Here is a 15,195-nt window from a genome sequence, read left to right as displayed (position 1 = left end):
GTGCACTTGCTTCCTGAGCAGAAGGTTCCCGTTGTTGCAGATCGAATGGTCCCCTCTAAAATTGGTCTGCCCAGTCTTCACTGCACGTGTCATTTCTGGGTGTCGGCCGCAGTTCACCAATTTTCGTGTCGTTTCTGCTTCAAATTGCACTCCAGTCATCATCTATCTCAGTGACAGATATCTGAAGCTTTTGTACAACAATCATTTCCACATAACTTCAGCATTATTTCATCATAAAAGAAGGAGGAAGCGATCAGAGCACCACTTCCAAACGAGCTGCTGGTGCTGTGTTCACTGCGCCTCCGTCATTTAAAAGCATCAGAAAAGACTCACGATTATCGCCTTGTTTCTGCTTAAAACTGACTTTAGAACGATTTAAGAGGTTTTACTTTGTCATCTGATGGTTAATAATCCCATTATTCCCTTTGATTTCTTTGCGTGGAGAGAGTCCGTCTCAGAGGAGCTGCTGTGGTCCCAAATGATGCATGCGTAGTGGAGGCAGGGTGGACCAATTTTTACGGGGGACTGTTCAGTCTGCAACACCGGTTCAACAACGCCTCTGTCTATTCTCCATATTATGTGGAGGTGCATCAGGGAGTTCATTCAGTGTAAAAGTGCCAAATCAACATGCAGCTCAATAATGGATCTGTTGTGGTGACCCAAAGTGGGGAAAAAAGGGAGAAGCCGGAAGAACTTACTTCCTAATCTTTAATCCTCAACAGTCCTGACTGCAAATTCTAAATTTATTTTTCCAAAGATGCCTAAGATTTTTGCACAGTACTGTATTATCTCAAAATGCCCCAGCTAGACTCAGCATGAAAATGCTAAATATTCAAGGTGCCCCCCCTTTTTTTTGCCTTCTCTATTCCTTCACACTTTGACACAACTAAAGGCGGAGCCTGTTCACCAAACATCATCCTGAGCGCAGCTCCAAAATCCCTCCGTTTACTTCAGGCATTTTAGTGTTTTAAAACTTCTGACCTACTTCATCACCCGTTTTTGTGAACAGATTTCTGTGAGGGATGTGTGTTGCATCTGTGTTTTAGTTTGCAGTCTGGAAAAAAACAACAAGAACAACAACAACAACAAAAAAACATCTCAAACATTTAGATTAAGAAAGGATAGAAAATGCAACATACTGCACGGGCCACGTCGGGGCAGAGAGCAGCTTTAGGAAACGCTTCTGTTCACTGCTTTTAGCGGCCTGGTGAGGTCAGAGGTCATCAAATCCCCCCCCCCCCAAAAAAAAACTAATGAGGAAGAGGAGTGATGATCTTGTGTGATTTCACTAAGTCAGGATGTTGCTGGAGAAGTCACACAATCACACCTCCAGATGGCGCTGTGCCACTCAGTGGAAGAAGATGCAAGCTGGGTGGGTTTTTTTTTATTATTATTATTTATTTAATTATTTATTTTTTGTTCCTTGAAAGTATCCTGCCAAACTCAGTATCAGAATGATTTCATCAGCAGGCACTTCTGCAGCACAACACGCGACGTAAACAAAAGCAACAACCCCGGCTGCTCTGAACCCCGTCGTCATGGACACCGCAGCACAAATAGAGCACATTTATATAAAGTCATCTATTCCATAATTTTCTTATTTGCATGCACATGCAGTAGTAAAAATAAACAGTTAGACCAGAGCATATAGTGTATGTACAGTAAGGAAAAACAAAAACAAAAGAAGAGCATAAAAATCCAGTGCGACAGTCGAGTTCTTGAGGTCTACGTGATTGTAATAACAGATGAAGCAGCTAATGAGACAGACCGATTTCAAGAGAGGGAGGAGGCGCCCCCCTCAACCCCACTCTCTTTGTTGCATATCTGAGTTACAATTTCTGAATGAGCTAAGCCAATCATGGAGCCTCCCCGAAAAACACCTTTTTTTTTTTGGAACAGTGATTCCTAAAGTGTGGGCCGTGGACTCTCGTCGGCCACGAAGATATAGCAGCCGTCAATCAAAATTATGATTAAAGGGTTGGCTGGCCCCCAGAGTATTTTATGTCTTCAAAGTGGCCCCCACCATCCTTAACTTTGGAAATGACTGTTCTAGAATATTATTATTCAGTCATCGTCATGCACATAGTGCAGCTCTGCTTTTAAAAATCGGATCATCTCACCAGCTGTTTCTCATGCTGTTTGCTGAATGAGGGTTCCTTGAGTTCCCAAACGTTTGCAACACAACAGAAATTCTTCACATTTACCCACAAGCCCTTACAACAAAAGGAATTAGAGGAGTCGTGTTTTGGAAGCCAAAGAAAAGACAAACCGGCAAAAAGGAAAAACAAACAAATAAAACAAAACAGTATCATCAATAGGTTGGATCAAAAAGTTACAGCCAAGAGTAGAAAAGTTGCTCTTAGACACTGAAGGTTCCTCACAGCAAGACAGAGCTAAAACCAAGAAGGGCCAAAGGGGCCACTAGACACAACTCATGTTTCTTCATCATCACATATTAAAAAGTTACAGAAAGCAGAACTCAGACTAGCCAGCACCAGAGACATTCCATCACGGTCGACTGCGCACATCACAGCGACGCACCTCAGCAGAAGACTTCTAGACCTCTAGAGCCACAGGAGAGGTTCACGCTAGAAGCTCTGCACTCATCAAGGCACATTCAGGACTCTTACTGTAGATTCCAAGTTGAAGCAGCTCCTGTACACACGTCTCACAACAAACGGGCTTCACTTCTCCCTAATACAAATGTCCGAGGTGAAAAACCAAATACAATGATTACAGGAGCCTTTTTTATTTTAAACTTCTTTCAACTCCTCCACATTTCTGCACACAGGAGGGACGGCCTCTCCTCTCTGTATCAATGCCATCCCGCCATGGCACTGCCAAACACATAGGAGCTAAGATGCATAACTTGCCAGTCAGCAATGATTACCATGGGAACTAGCCATACGGTTGGCGTGATGCTCCACCTTTACTTATGCAGGCCACCCGGAAATTTTCTATACAACATCGAGCGCTGCACAAACAACGCCGAAGCCCCGAATTCATATAGGAGGAGGGACATCACCACCAGAACCGGGCGACCTGCTAATATGCAACCAGAGTAAACACTGAAAATTAAACTTAATACAACAAGGAAAGTCCGATATATTACATCAAAAGTAGCAAAAACACACTGTTACTGTAGCTTAGATCTGTATATACTGTAGCATATACTGACTTGGATACAACGTGGAATAATATCAGCCTCTTGTCACAAACAAGTGTTGTCATGTATGAAATTTTGATGTTGTTTGTATTGGTGTCATCAAATGTCAACGCATACACGTGGCAGGGCACTCATACACTGAGGGTCTGTTGTCATCCTAATTCAGAAGAGATTTTAATAAGCACAGTGACGCTCTTGATTTATTCCATTTATAAGTCACAGCTCTGCCCTGTAATAGACAACAAAGCTTGAGAACAAAAGCCAAGACAAAGTCCTCATAAGTATTCAAATCACGCTCACTACAGTTTCAGCGCCACTTAGCGTGGTTTGCTGAGGTCACCGGCCGGGCTCGATGCAGAGCGCAACGCTCAATCAGCACCAAATCCGATCAGGAAGCCGCGACCGCAGGTCACATTCAGCACACGTCAATTAGGAGTCAAATGATCAACCTCGTGATAACGTCTCCGCTCGGCCGGCTTTACCCAAAAGGAATTAAATTGTCAGAAATTTCAAACACAAATGAATCACAAATGAATCATGACCTTTCCACACTTTTGAATCAGTTGTGTAGAATGTACAAGATGGGAAACGCAAAGAAATCTGAATATCACTTTGGTATGTGGAGCAAAGAAATGTTTTCCATGTTTGCACATAAGAACTTGCACTTGTAGTCTGATTGTTATACACAATATGACATTGATTCCACATTCTTTTAAACCCATCAGTTTTGCTTGATCAGAATTGGTGAAACACATAAAAATCAGAAAAATTTAAGAGAAAAAACAAAACAAAACAAACAAAAGAACCAGAACAACCCACCAAGTTGCTTCTGGACGCTTGTTAAGACTTGAGACAGACAGCTTTTGTTTTCATGTTCCACAGCACACCGTTACGTACAAAACGGGAGTCGATTATAGACGACGTGAGACCTGCAGGAAGAAATGGCGCCTTCACTCCTCCCAATATGAGACTGTGCAGTACACAAAAAGGCGCTCTCAAAGCCAAGGCCAGTTCTGAGCTACGAATAAGAAACGTGGCTAAAACGGTTTTTAACACTGCATTCACATGGCTGTAAGTGGAAATCTGAAACCGGATGTTTTGTTGTTTTCACTGAGAGGATGACAGAAAATTTTGCCACAGGTGGCAGTGAATGCAGCATCTTTTACGGTCAAAAGTTAAAAATCTTCAACGTTTTCCAACTGCTGCAGTAATAACAAGGACAAACCGGACATTATTTTATCTTGAGCAAAGGGGAAAAACAAACACCAAGAGATGGACTTTAAAGCTAGTGTGTAAGATTAGGGTGTTTATTAGCAAAAATGGAATATAGCATTCATAACCATCTATTCATTAGTGTATAATTACCTGCAATAAATATTACAGAAAGAAACTGAGCTGTGGCTTGACTTTTTAAACAACCGTCAGAACCAAAGCTTGACATTTTAATGTAACAACTTTGCAAAAACGCCATTGTATCTTTTTTTACAAAAGCTAATTATTACCCATCTCATTAACCCAGAAAAAATGACCCAGTTTCACATAATTTAGTCTGTTACTGCAGACAACAGTAATCATGCTGTAATGACAGGTATAACGGACTTTCTACCGTCAGCATGTGAATGCAGCTTTAGTTTTTTCCTGCCTGTTGGGATTAGAAAGGCCGCGTCCTTTGATTCTTTTAAGATGAGTCTTAAAACCCATTTATGCTCTATTGCTGATCATTAATGTTATGTTTTTTACCACTTTATAAATAAATGTATTATTATTTTTAGTGTATCAAAACCAGAGCCAATAAACAAATCCCTATATCCCTTTGGCTCTGCTTATCAGCAAGAAGATGCACAGGTTTCACAAATACAGCCTCTAATATGATTCTGAGGGAACCTGGATGAAACTAAAACAAGGGTGCAGTTTGGTTTTTAGCTGAATAATATTCATCAGTTTTTAGCATCCTTTAAAATGAGCTGCCTCTTAAAATGTCCAGTTCTACAAGCAGCCGTAGCAGGGAACTGTTCCTGGACTGCAGCTTGAGGCGACAATCCGAGTGCAAGCATGAAGCACCACAATAAGAAAGACAGCAGCGTGCATGGACAGCAAACCAGCAATCTGAACTCTGGATTTGGGTACATAGATCTAAAGTGGGTCGGGAGTAATGTATGTGATGCGAACATTCTACATCTTAAAGTATTAATTTTGGGGTTCTGCACCGCACACAAAGCGATGGGGAATACCATATTAATAATAACACATCTGATAAAGACACACAGCTCTCAGGAGGAACTAACAGCAGGGGTAGCACCGCATCACCATGGCAACCCGCACGCTGTGCCCAAGGGAAAGGCACGCATGCACGAAGCGGTATCAAACTAACTGCATGATGTGACGCCGTGGTAGGTTTTAATCAGCTGTGACATGAAGGCGTGCCGGGCAGCGACACACCCTCAGCAGAACATGAAAACAAAATTTGCTATATATAAATATATTCATATATAGATGTAGATATGACAAAACAAGAAAAAACAGGTGAAATATCAGTTTGGCTTTGAGTTTAAAATTCAGCATCTATAACTATACTGTTAGTCATTCTTCTTACACAGTAAAACATTAAGAATCTTACAATGGAAGAAGTTGTTCCCAGATAATCTATGATAAGTATTTCTTACTGTACCACCAAGGTAATGACAGAAAAATAAACCAAGTGGCTTTAAAGAGCAGTAGCCTAAAAGGTTTGACACTACATTATTACCTCATACATCGTACTTAAGTCTTGTTCATTAGGTGTCATAGCAAGGAGCTTAAAGAAAAATACATATATACACATACACAAAAACAAAACAAAACAAATGCTGTATCAAATAAAACAGCTACAATTTCCAGGTGTGGAAGTGCTGCCAGCTAAATGCGATAGCAGATGAGTTTATTAGCTGGTGTTGGTTTGGAAAACATTTGGCGTGCAATCACATGTCATATTTTGACTAATGTAAGAGAATAAAAGGAAAAGCACAACTGATTGATTGCAGTGCACCCTAATAACGGAGGATGCAGCTGACTAACGTTGGTCCGCGCGTTACGACAAAGCACCTGTAAACAATTTCAGCTGCGATGGAACTGCTAGAAAACAAAATCAAGTAAACAACAATAACAAAAAAGCATTACTTCAAGCAGTAAGTGTCATAACAAGGTTACGATCGTAAGCCTAGTGGTCAAAGATGTAACTGCATGTTGGCAAATAAGCACGACGTGTGGAATGCATGGAAACATTAGAGATTTAGGTGCTTATAATTTTACCCACTCTTCTAGAAAATTTTTAGCAAACACTCTTTGGGGGGTGGGGGGGCATTACTTTAAACAGATCCACAATTTCTCACATCAGTAATAACACATTACGTGACAATCGCAAGCCTAGTGGTCAAAGACCTGCCTGCACGTTGCCAAATAAGCACAGTGTGGAGCGCATCTTAGCATGAGTGACCAGTCAAGTGCTTACAAATTTTACCCACTTCTAGCAAATTCTCAACTAATCATCAGAAAACGTGTTACTTTAACGATTTCCACCATGAGCTGTGTCAGTAACGAGGTTATGTGCATGCTAACATTACATAAGAGGCCCAGTCAAGTGCTTAAAATTTTTTTTTGCCTCACTTTGGGGCTGTAGCACTCCCTCTCTGATTAGATAACAAAGTTAGTTCCCTTTAGTAATTGTTGGTTAGTTCAGGACAACGTGGTAAAGATGCTTATCGCTTTATGACCTCACCAGCTGTCCCTTTGATGCTTCCCGAATCATGTTGAAGCTCTTCCGGCACACTTTCCAAAGCAGGTGGTAAACAGTCTTGGTTTAGTATACATATATATAAAAAGGTACATCAACAGTTTAACATGGCACTTGAACAAAAACTATCAAGAGGAGGATGCGGTTTTTGGTTGGAGAGTTGTGGTCTGTATTCGGTATAACTGAGTTTAAACTGCTGGTTTTTGCTTTCTTTAGGATCGCTTCCCTGATAAAAACAAACAAACAAACAAAAAAAATGAACAAACCGGATAAAAAAAAACCTGACATAGGAAACAGGTGTGGGAATATGGGTGCGGCTGTGATTTTGTGCAGCAGGTCGCATGCACGATCCATCTTTGCGTTGCCTAACTATGAAGTCTTTTTTTGCATTGATTGTTCACCTTGTGCATGTCCGCTCCTCTTGTCCTCTTGCTGCCTGTGCCAGCTCTTCCCACCAGGCTGTCAGGAGGAAAGGACCAGGAAACGACTGAGAGGCAGCAATGTTTGTGTCTCTGATAAAACTGCTTCAAAAGTCCCAAAATTAAGATAAAAAAAAAACATGAAGAACAAAAACTGAATTCTACCTCTGACACAGAGACCATTTGACTTTTCATAAAAAGTGACCTTTTTTGGGGACAAAACAAAATCTGTTGGTCATGTTCCAGACGCCTTCTTTTTCTAGACTTTCAAAACATAGAAAGATGCAACACTGAACCAAACATAAAATAAAATAAAAAAAAAATGGCAGAAACACTTAGCTCAGTTTTTCTTTACACTGTTTAGCTGCACTGGGTTTCCCCAAAATTGGGAATGTAGGGAATGGCAAGGCAGTACTGGGAATACTGGACAGCACAGCAACAAAGGTGGGTGCACCTTTGTTTGGTTCCTTCCACAGCAGGGATGGTACAGCAGAGATGAGGCGGGCAAGAACAGGGACGAACACTTCTGGTGTTGAGCTGAAGGAAAACCAAATGCATGCAAAACGTTGCTCCTCCACCGTTCTGTGGCTTTTGGCATGGCATGCTGTTGCATTGGCAGGAAACACTCAGTCGATAAATCTCTGGCAGGCCTTTTTCCAGCGGCAGGCTGTGCACCACATGTCGCGGTTCTCCATCCCATACACCTTACGGCACTTCTTCCCCTCACCACGTACCTTCCGACTGGACAGTAGAGATGAGAAAATCATGATAGCAAATATAAATGGACTGCATTTATATTGCGCTTTTCCATCTGCATCAGACGCTCAAAGTGCTTTACACATCAATGCCTCACATTCACCCCAATGTCAGGCTGCTGCCATGTAACGCGCCCACTACACGTCGGGAGCAACTAGGGGATTAAGGACCTTGCTCAAGGGCCCTTAGTGATTTTCTGGTCAGGCTGGGATTTGAACCGAGGAGCCTCGCTTGAGACCAAGCGTTGGACTTGGTCTCAAGCCCAACGCTTAACCGTTAGACCATCACCTCCTCTAATATATATCAGTTATAGTCAGTTCAGTAGCTTTTGGGGGAATCCTGCTAAAAAACAAACATGCACAAAAACACTTTGACCCACATCTTTGACCTACTTTAGGAACCACAGCATCACCCTGTGGACATTACGGTGAATTACAACTGATTTGTGCAAAAACAGCTATATATACATATGTAAAGATGGGTGACACATCCCCCCCCAAAAAAACAAAAAAAACAACAACACTGTGGACTCTATAATTGCAGTGTGGCACACAGCACAGAGCACAAATGCTTTTGGGGCGTGGCCACATTCTTATTGCTATCTAGAGTGCACATAAACTCAGCGTAAAGGCAGGCACTGTGCACAAGACATCTTCATTAGTCAAGTGTGTGCTATGGGACAAACATAAATTCAACTGGTGTGTACCAGGGGTACAGTGCTGTGTTATTAAGTGGATACAAGCGCGTGCACTCAAACTTCGTCTATCAGTTGAATGTCAATATTGTGTTCTTCAAAAACTGTTGCAGCCACTACATACAGTAGTATTCAGAATAATAGTAGTGCTATGTGACTAAAAAGATTAATCCAGGTTTTGAGTATATTTCTTATTGTTACAAGGTACCAGTAGATTCAGTAGATTCTCACGAATCCAACAAGACCAAGCATTCATGATATGCACACTCTTAAGGCTATGAAATTGGGCTATTAGTAAAAAAAAAAGTAGAAAAGGGGGTGTTCACAATAATAGTAGCATCTGCTGTTGACTCTACAAACTCAAAACTATTATGTTCAAACTGCTTTTTTATCAATCCTGTGAATCACTAAACTAGTATTTAGTTGTATAACCACAGTTTTTCATGATTTCTTCACATCTGCGAGGCATTAATTTTGTTGGTTTGGAACCAAGATTTTGCTCAGTTACTAGTGTGCTTGGAGTCGTTGTGTTGTTGAAACACCCATAAGGCAACATGACCTCTTCAAGTATTTTGACATATCCAAACTGATCCATGATACCTGGTATGCGAGAAACATGCCCATATCATGATGCCTGCACCACCATGCTTCACTGTGAACTGTGGCTTGAATTCAGAGTTTGGGGGTCATCTCACAAACTGTCTGTCCATGTTGATGGTTGTTTTCCGTTTTCTTCCACACGTCTATGGTTTTTTTGGTCCATTTTAAAGCAATGGAGATCAGAGAAGATGAACAGCCTATAATTTTTTGCACCTGTGTATAAGTTTTCCCCTCTCCAATCAACTTTTTAATCAAACTACGCTGTTCTTCTGAACAATGTCTTGAACGTCCCATTTTCCTCAGGCTTTCAAAGAGAAAAGCATGTTCAACAGGTGCTGGCTTCATCCTTACATAGGGGACACCTGACTCACACCTGTTTGTTCTACAAAACTGACGAAGTCACGGACTGAATGCCACACTACTATTATTGTGAACACCCCCTTTTCTACTTTTTTTTACTAATAGTCCAATTTCATAGCCTTAAGAGTGTACATATCATGAATGCTTGGTCTTGTTGGATTTGTGAGAATCTACTGGTACCTTGTTTCCCATGTAACAATACGAAATATACTCAAAACCTGGATTAATCTTTTTAGTCACATAGCACTACTATTATTCTGAACACTACTGTATGAGGAGTGTTCACAGACCACCGTGCAGGGCTGTGTAGGTACAGTGCCATTCCAAATGGGTTTTGGAGATGGACCTCACACACAACTTCCTGAATAAATGGATGTACAGAGACCTGTTGCCTGCAGTATCTTTTAAGGTAAGTTAATAACTGTTCAGCTTGTGTTTACGTGGACTTCTTTTGTCGTGCTCACAGTCTGTGCAGATGAAGTGAGCTTTCGTTTTCTGTTAAGGGTTAGAGTGTGTGATCAGTGTTTTCAATGTTTTTTTTTTTGTACGCACAGGATGATGTTACAATGTTACCAATTAAAATGTTGCAGTCTATGTTTTTGTTTCAAATCATGTTTAAAGTCTGAACCCCATGTGAAAGGTGATGATCCTGTGTATCTACCTGTCCAGGTCACACGGATTAAGAAAAGCAGTGTAAAAATAATACTAACATTTCTGTGTTTTCCAGTTCTATGATTTACATCCTTGTGTGCAGAGTGTACATGTCTTCTGAACTCGTCATGTAGGCAGGTTTTTTGACTACTGTGCTCTGTGTACTATAAGTTTTTGCTGGTCTACGACACAAATACTTTTTGCATCTTCACGATTGCATTACACCTGTATTCCACCTGAGTGCACCTCATTTTGACACAAATGCATTCATGGGAGCACAGACAAGTGCAACTATGTCAGGTGGATGATAGGACCCAAAGAGTCTTTATAAGGGGTTGATTCACAATGTGCCCTTAGAACAGCTTCACTGCTCCTTGGCATAGATTCTACAAGTCTGTGGAACGCTACAGGAAGGAATGCCACTTAAAGAAATAAGTTCCCTCATTTGGTGTTTTGATGATGGTGGAGAGCGCTGTCTAACACATCGTTCCATAATCTCTCATATGTGTTTAGATCAGGTGAGTACGAAGGCCAGAGAGTATTAATACCATCATTTTTATACTTGTCAAACCATTCATTGACCTCTGGTGCTGCATCGGTGGGGGTAGCTGTTTACTCAGTAAGGTATAATTAATCAAACAGAAAGTCATATTGATCCATTAATCATGAATTATTTCTTGGCAATATGTGATATTTTACTTCAGCAAAGATGGAGGTGAGAGTGCGTGTGGGGTAACATTATGTGGAGGTTCGGTACCTGAGGACTGTGGTGGCTCTGGGAGGAGATGAGAGGACGCCGATGGTCTGGGAGCGCTGCTCACTGAAGCTCTGACTTTTACTCGGAGACACCTGAACACATTATTTTCATTAAAACCCCGAAGAACGAAAAGTGGAACCTCTAAGACCAGATGGTCCTGTAGGTGAAAGACGTCTGCTCACCGCGTTGCCGGTGAACGTGACGGGTGGTGACTGCCAGGAGATGCTAAAGCTAGAGCTGTTGGTGGGGGTGAAGCTGGTGCAGGCGGAGCTGGCCATGTTACTGCTGCTGGACGGGATGGACACCGGAGCCGTGGCCTGAGGAACACAACAAATCCAGTTATTTTGGGTTTTAGTCAAATGGGACAATGCGCAGTACAGTGAAAGCATGTAAAACACTTTAAATCTCCCTAGAATTTATTTAAAAAGCTGTTAATTATAAATATAAATAACTATTAAGTAAAATGTGTGCCCAATCTTCCCCTGGGAAAGTACACGTTGATAAAACTATACATTTGTTTTCAGTGTTCTTCTGAAATTTATAAAAAATATTTAAAAGTGTTTTATTATTGAGTGATCGCCAACTGTCTTTGGGTTGTCGTATTGATGTTTGAGATATTTAAATAGTTTCTTCATTTTTATTTTTGTAAAAGAAGATAGAAGAAGCCTTAGTCTCCTTTCGAGGTGTAATGGATATCTCGGGGGCTTCCCTCATGATCACTCTGCTTTTGAGAGCTGCATACAGTACCATACTGTTTGTATTTCTTAATCACTGATGTAAATGAAGTCCAAGACATATTTAGTGATGGGAAATGATCACGTGTTCATCCCGTCTTGTCTAAAGGAAACGGCTGAAAAAGTGATGATGCGTATTAGCAAGAATCCTTACGTTTTGTTTGTCCAAATACTTATGGGCTCCCTCTCCATTCGGGAGGGACTGTGTAATTCCTAAATGGTTAATGTGATATTGTTGCTAAAACCCTTGAATTAAAGCGGAAATGCTGAGTGACACGGTCTGACCAGGAGGGAGGATATTAAGCTTTTGACGCTGAGTGTGAGTGAACGAGCTGCCTCAGTCTGCCTGGCGTGTGTGCGCGCCCACACCTGGTACGCGTGGTCTGTGTGAATGAGGTAGAGCGCGCTGGGCGCAGAGCGGCTGAGCGGGGTGGTGCCGCCAGCGTGAGGCTCCTTGGTGTCGCAGGGCTGCGGAGGTCTGTGAGAGTCGGACAGCTGGCCGAGCGATGGGAGAGGAGAAGGGGGAGGAGGTGGAGGGGAGAGGACGGACGTCGACACCGGGGACAGGCTGCTCAGCCCATCGGCCACAGAGTCCGTGTTCAGTTTGATCTCTGTATAGTAGAAGTCCTCCTCGCCGTCACTGCAGTCTGAGTCACAGTTACGCCTGGAAAAGAAAACGACGAGTGAGAGAAAGAACAGATTTTAAGGAACATGAGGGGAATGACTTCCTGATGTGACCTATGACAAAGCACAGTGAGCCCCCGCCATCACCTTCCACTTCTACTGTAGAAAGTGATCGGCCACTCTTCTGACAATTCCAGGAATCAGAAAGCTTGTGATACAGATGGTGTGAGGAATCCAGCTGAGATGCAGCTGTAATTAGATGTTTACATACAGTCATCATGGACCTTGATGCTTTTAATGATGTATTGGAACAGTTGCTTTTCTGGAGCAGAATGATTGTATAACAATTTTTTTTTTTTTTTTAACAGGAGGGACCCGGGGGAAAATTTGGTGTGCAAATTGTAATTTGCACTAAGTTTTCTGAAATCAGCTTAGTATCAAAATTTTCCATACAGGGTCAAAAATATACATACACCCACTTGGATTAACATCCTACTGTAAGTAAGACCCTTCGGCTGCTCCCTTGTTTGCACTCGGGGTTACCACAGCAGATCCAAGGTAGATCTACATGTTGATTTGGCACAAGTTTTACGCCAGTTGCCCTTCCTGACGCAACTCCAGATTACATGGGAAAATGTGACAGGGGTGGGGTTTGAACTGAGCAATGGTGCTCCTCCCAGGTCCTTTGGACAACTTCCACTAAACTTTATGTGGCAGACTATTCCAGAATTGCCCTTAAAGGTTTTGTTTTGGCAATGGTTATTGGGTCAAAGGTACAAGCCCAATTCCAATGAAGTTGGAATTGGGGTTGTTAGAAAGAAAGGTGATGTAACACAGTGGTAAACATACCACTGTCCCAGTTTTTTTTTTTAAACGTGTTGCAGGCATCCATTTCAAAATGAGCAAGTATTTGCACAAAACAATAAAATTTATCAGTTTGAACACTAAATATCTTGTCTTTGTGGTGTATTCAATTGAATATAGGTTGAAGACGATTTGCAAATCATTGTATTCTGTTTTTATTTAAATTTTACACAATGTCCCAACTTCATTGGAATTGGGGTTGTATATGGAAGTGGATTCCAGAATTGCCCAACAAGGTAAAATTTGTCAAAAGTGAATCACTAGAGCCAAGGTCATGCCTGTCTGTCTGTTTGGTGGCCTTCTCCTCCCAGGTCTTTCTGCTGATTTAATTTATTTAATTTAATTTCATTTATATAGTGCCAAATCACAACAAGGTTGCCTCAAGGCGCTGATTTCCACCAAACGTAGTATGTCAATGAAAGCTGATCCTAAAATTTCTCTTAAAGAATGAATTTGCTCATTTGTTGCAGTCTCACCCCAGGTGGATGGTGCGAATGTGTCTCTGGATGCCAGCAGCAGTACTCAGGACTTTGCCACAGTTCTTCCACAGGCACTTGAACATCACCTTCATGGAGTTCTGCAGAAAGTTACCACAAAGTTATGGACAGTCTCGCAAAACAATTAATACTAAACACCAATGCTGGTGAGGTGGATTAATTTCATAGATTCAGTCACTAAAGTTCAAATGGATTGGAAAACTTTGGAATTCAAGATCAAGTTTCTACTATTTTCACAGGTTCAACATATAATCTGATTAATTTAATTTGCACAGTTCAGCAACAACAATGCAGCACAGTATAATGATTGTAAAAATGCACACATGAAGGTGAAACAAACTCCCAGAGGATTTACACAATGAAATACAGCAAAAACAATCACATATTGAGAAAAAAGTGTGTGTGTGTGTGTGTGTGTGTGTGTGTGTGTGTGTGTGTACAGTGAGGAAAGTAAGTATTTGAACACCCTGCGATTTTGCAAGTTCTCCCACTTAGAAATCATGGAGGGGTCTGAAATTTTCATCTTAGGTGCATGTCGACTGTGAGAGACATAATCTAAAAAAAAAAATCTGGAAATCACAATGTATGTTTTTTTAATAATTTATTTGTATGTTACTGCTGCAAATAAGTATTTGAACACCTGCCAACCAGCAAGAATTCTGGCTCACACAGACCTATTAATTTGTCTTTAAGAAGCCCTCTTATTCTGCACTCTTTATCTGTATTAATTGCACCTGTTTGAACTTGTCACTTGTATTAAAGACACCTGTTCACACACTCAATCAATCACACTCCAACCTGTCCATCATAGCCAAGACCAAAGAGCTGTCTAAGGACACCAGGGACAAAACTGTAGACCTGCACAAGGCTGGGATGGACAACAGGCAAGCAACTTGGTAGAAGACAACAACTGTTATGATTATTTATTAGAAAGTGGAAGAAACACAAGATGACTGTCAATCTCCCTCGGTCTGCGATTCCATGCAAGATCTCAATTTGTGGGGTAAGGATGATTCTGAGAAAGCTCAGAACTACACAGGAGGACCTGGTCAATGACCCGAAGAGAGCTGGGATCACAGTCACAAAGATTACATTAGTAACACATGATGCTGTTATGGTTTAAAATCCTGCAGGGCAGCAAGGTCCCCCTGCTCAAGCCAACACATGTCCAGGCCCATTTGAGGCCCACTGCGCATCTGTCATTTCAAAGCATCACAGAGTATCGCCTTGATTCTGCCTAAAACGGCCTTGTTTCTGCTTTAAACTGACTTTTTACCTTCTCATCCGAAGGTTAATAATCCCAT

General features: G+C 41.5%; 1 protein-coding gene across 2 annotated transcripts in view; it reads right to left on the bottom strand.

The window, feature by feature from the left end:
* Positions 1-1,463: 1,463 nt before the first annotated feature.
* Positions 1,464-15,195, bottom strand: part of znf704 (zinc finger protein 704) — a 117,966-nt gene continuing 104,234 nt past the window's right edge. The window contains exons 5-10 of one of the 2 annotated variants that reach the window (XR_004558040.1): positions 13,871-13,971; positions 12,276-12,570; positions 11,355-11,489; positions 11,173-11,264; positions 7,337-8,095; positions 1,464-7,161 (exon numbers count right to left, since the gene is read on the bottom strand). Coding sequence is in view for 1 of the 2 variants with exons in the window: in XM_034160469.1 (XP_034016360.1) it covers positions 7,981-8,095; positions 11,173-11,264; positions 11,355-11,489; positions 12,276-12,570; positions 13,871-13,971 (738 nt within the window). In the remaining variant the exon portion in view is untranslated. Of the gene's footprint in view, positions 8,096-11,172; positions 11,265-11,354; positions 11,490-12,275; positions 12,571-13,870; positions 13,972-15,195 lie in introns of both variants that reach the window. The other variant, XM_034160469.1, reaches the window with a different exon arrangement.

The sequence above is a fragment of the Thalassophryne amazonica genome, chromosome 20, assembly GCF_902500255.1.
Source record: "Thalassophryne amazonica chromosome 20, fThaAma1.1, whole genome shotgun sequence".
NCBI lineage: Eukaryota > Metazoa > Chordata > Actinopteri > Batrachoidiformes > Batrachoididae > Thalassophryne > Thalassophryne amazonica.
This window is presented reverse-complemented; position numbering and strand designations above follow the sequence as displayed.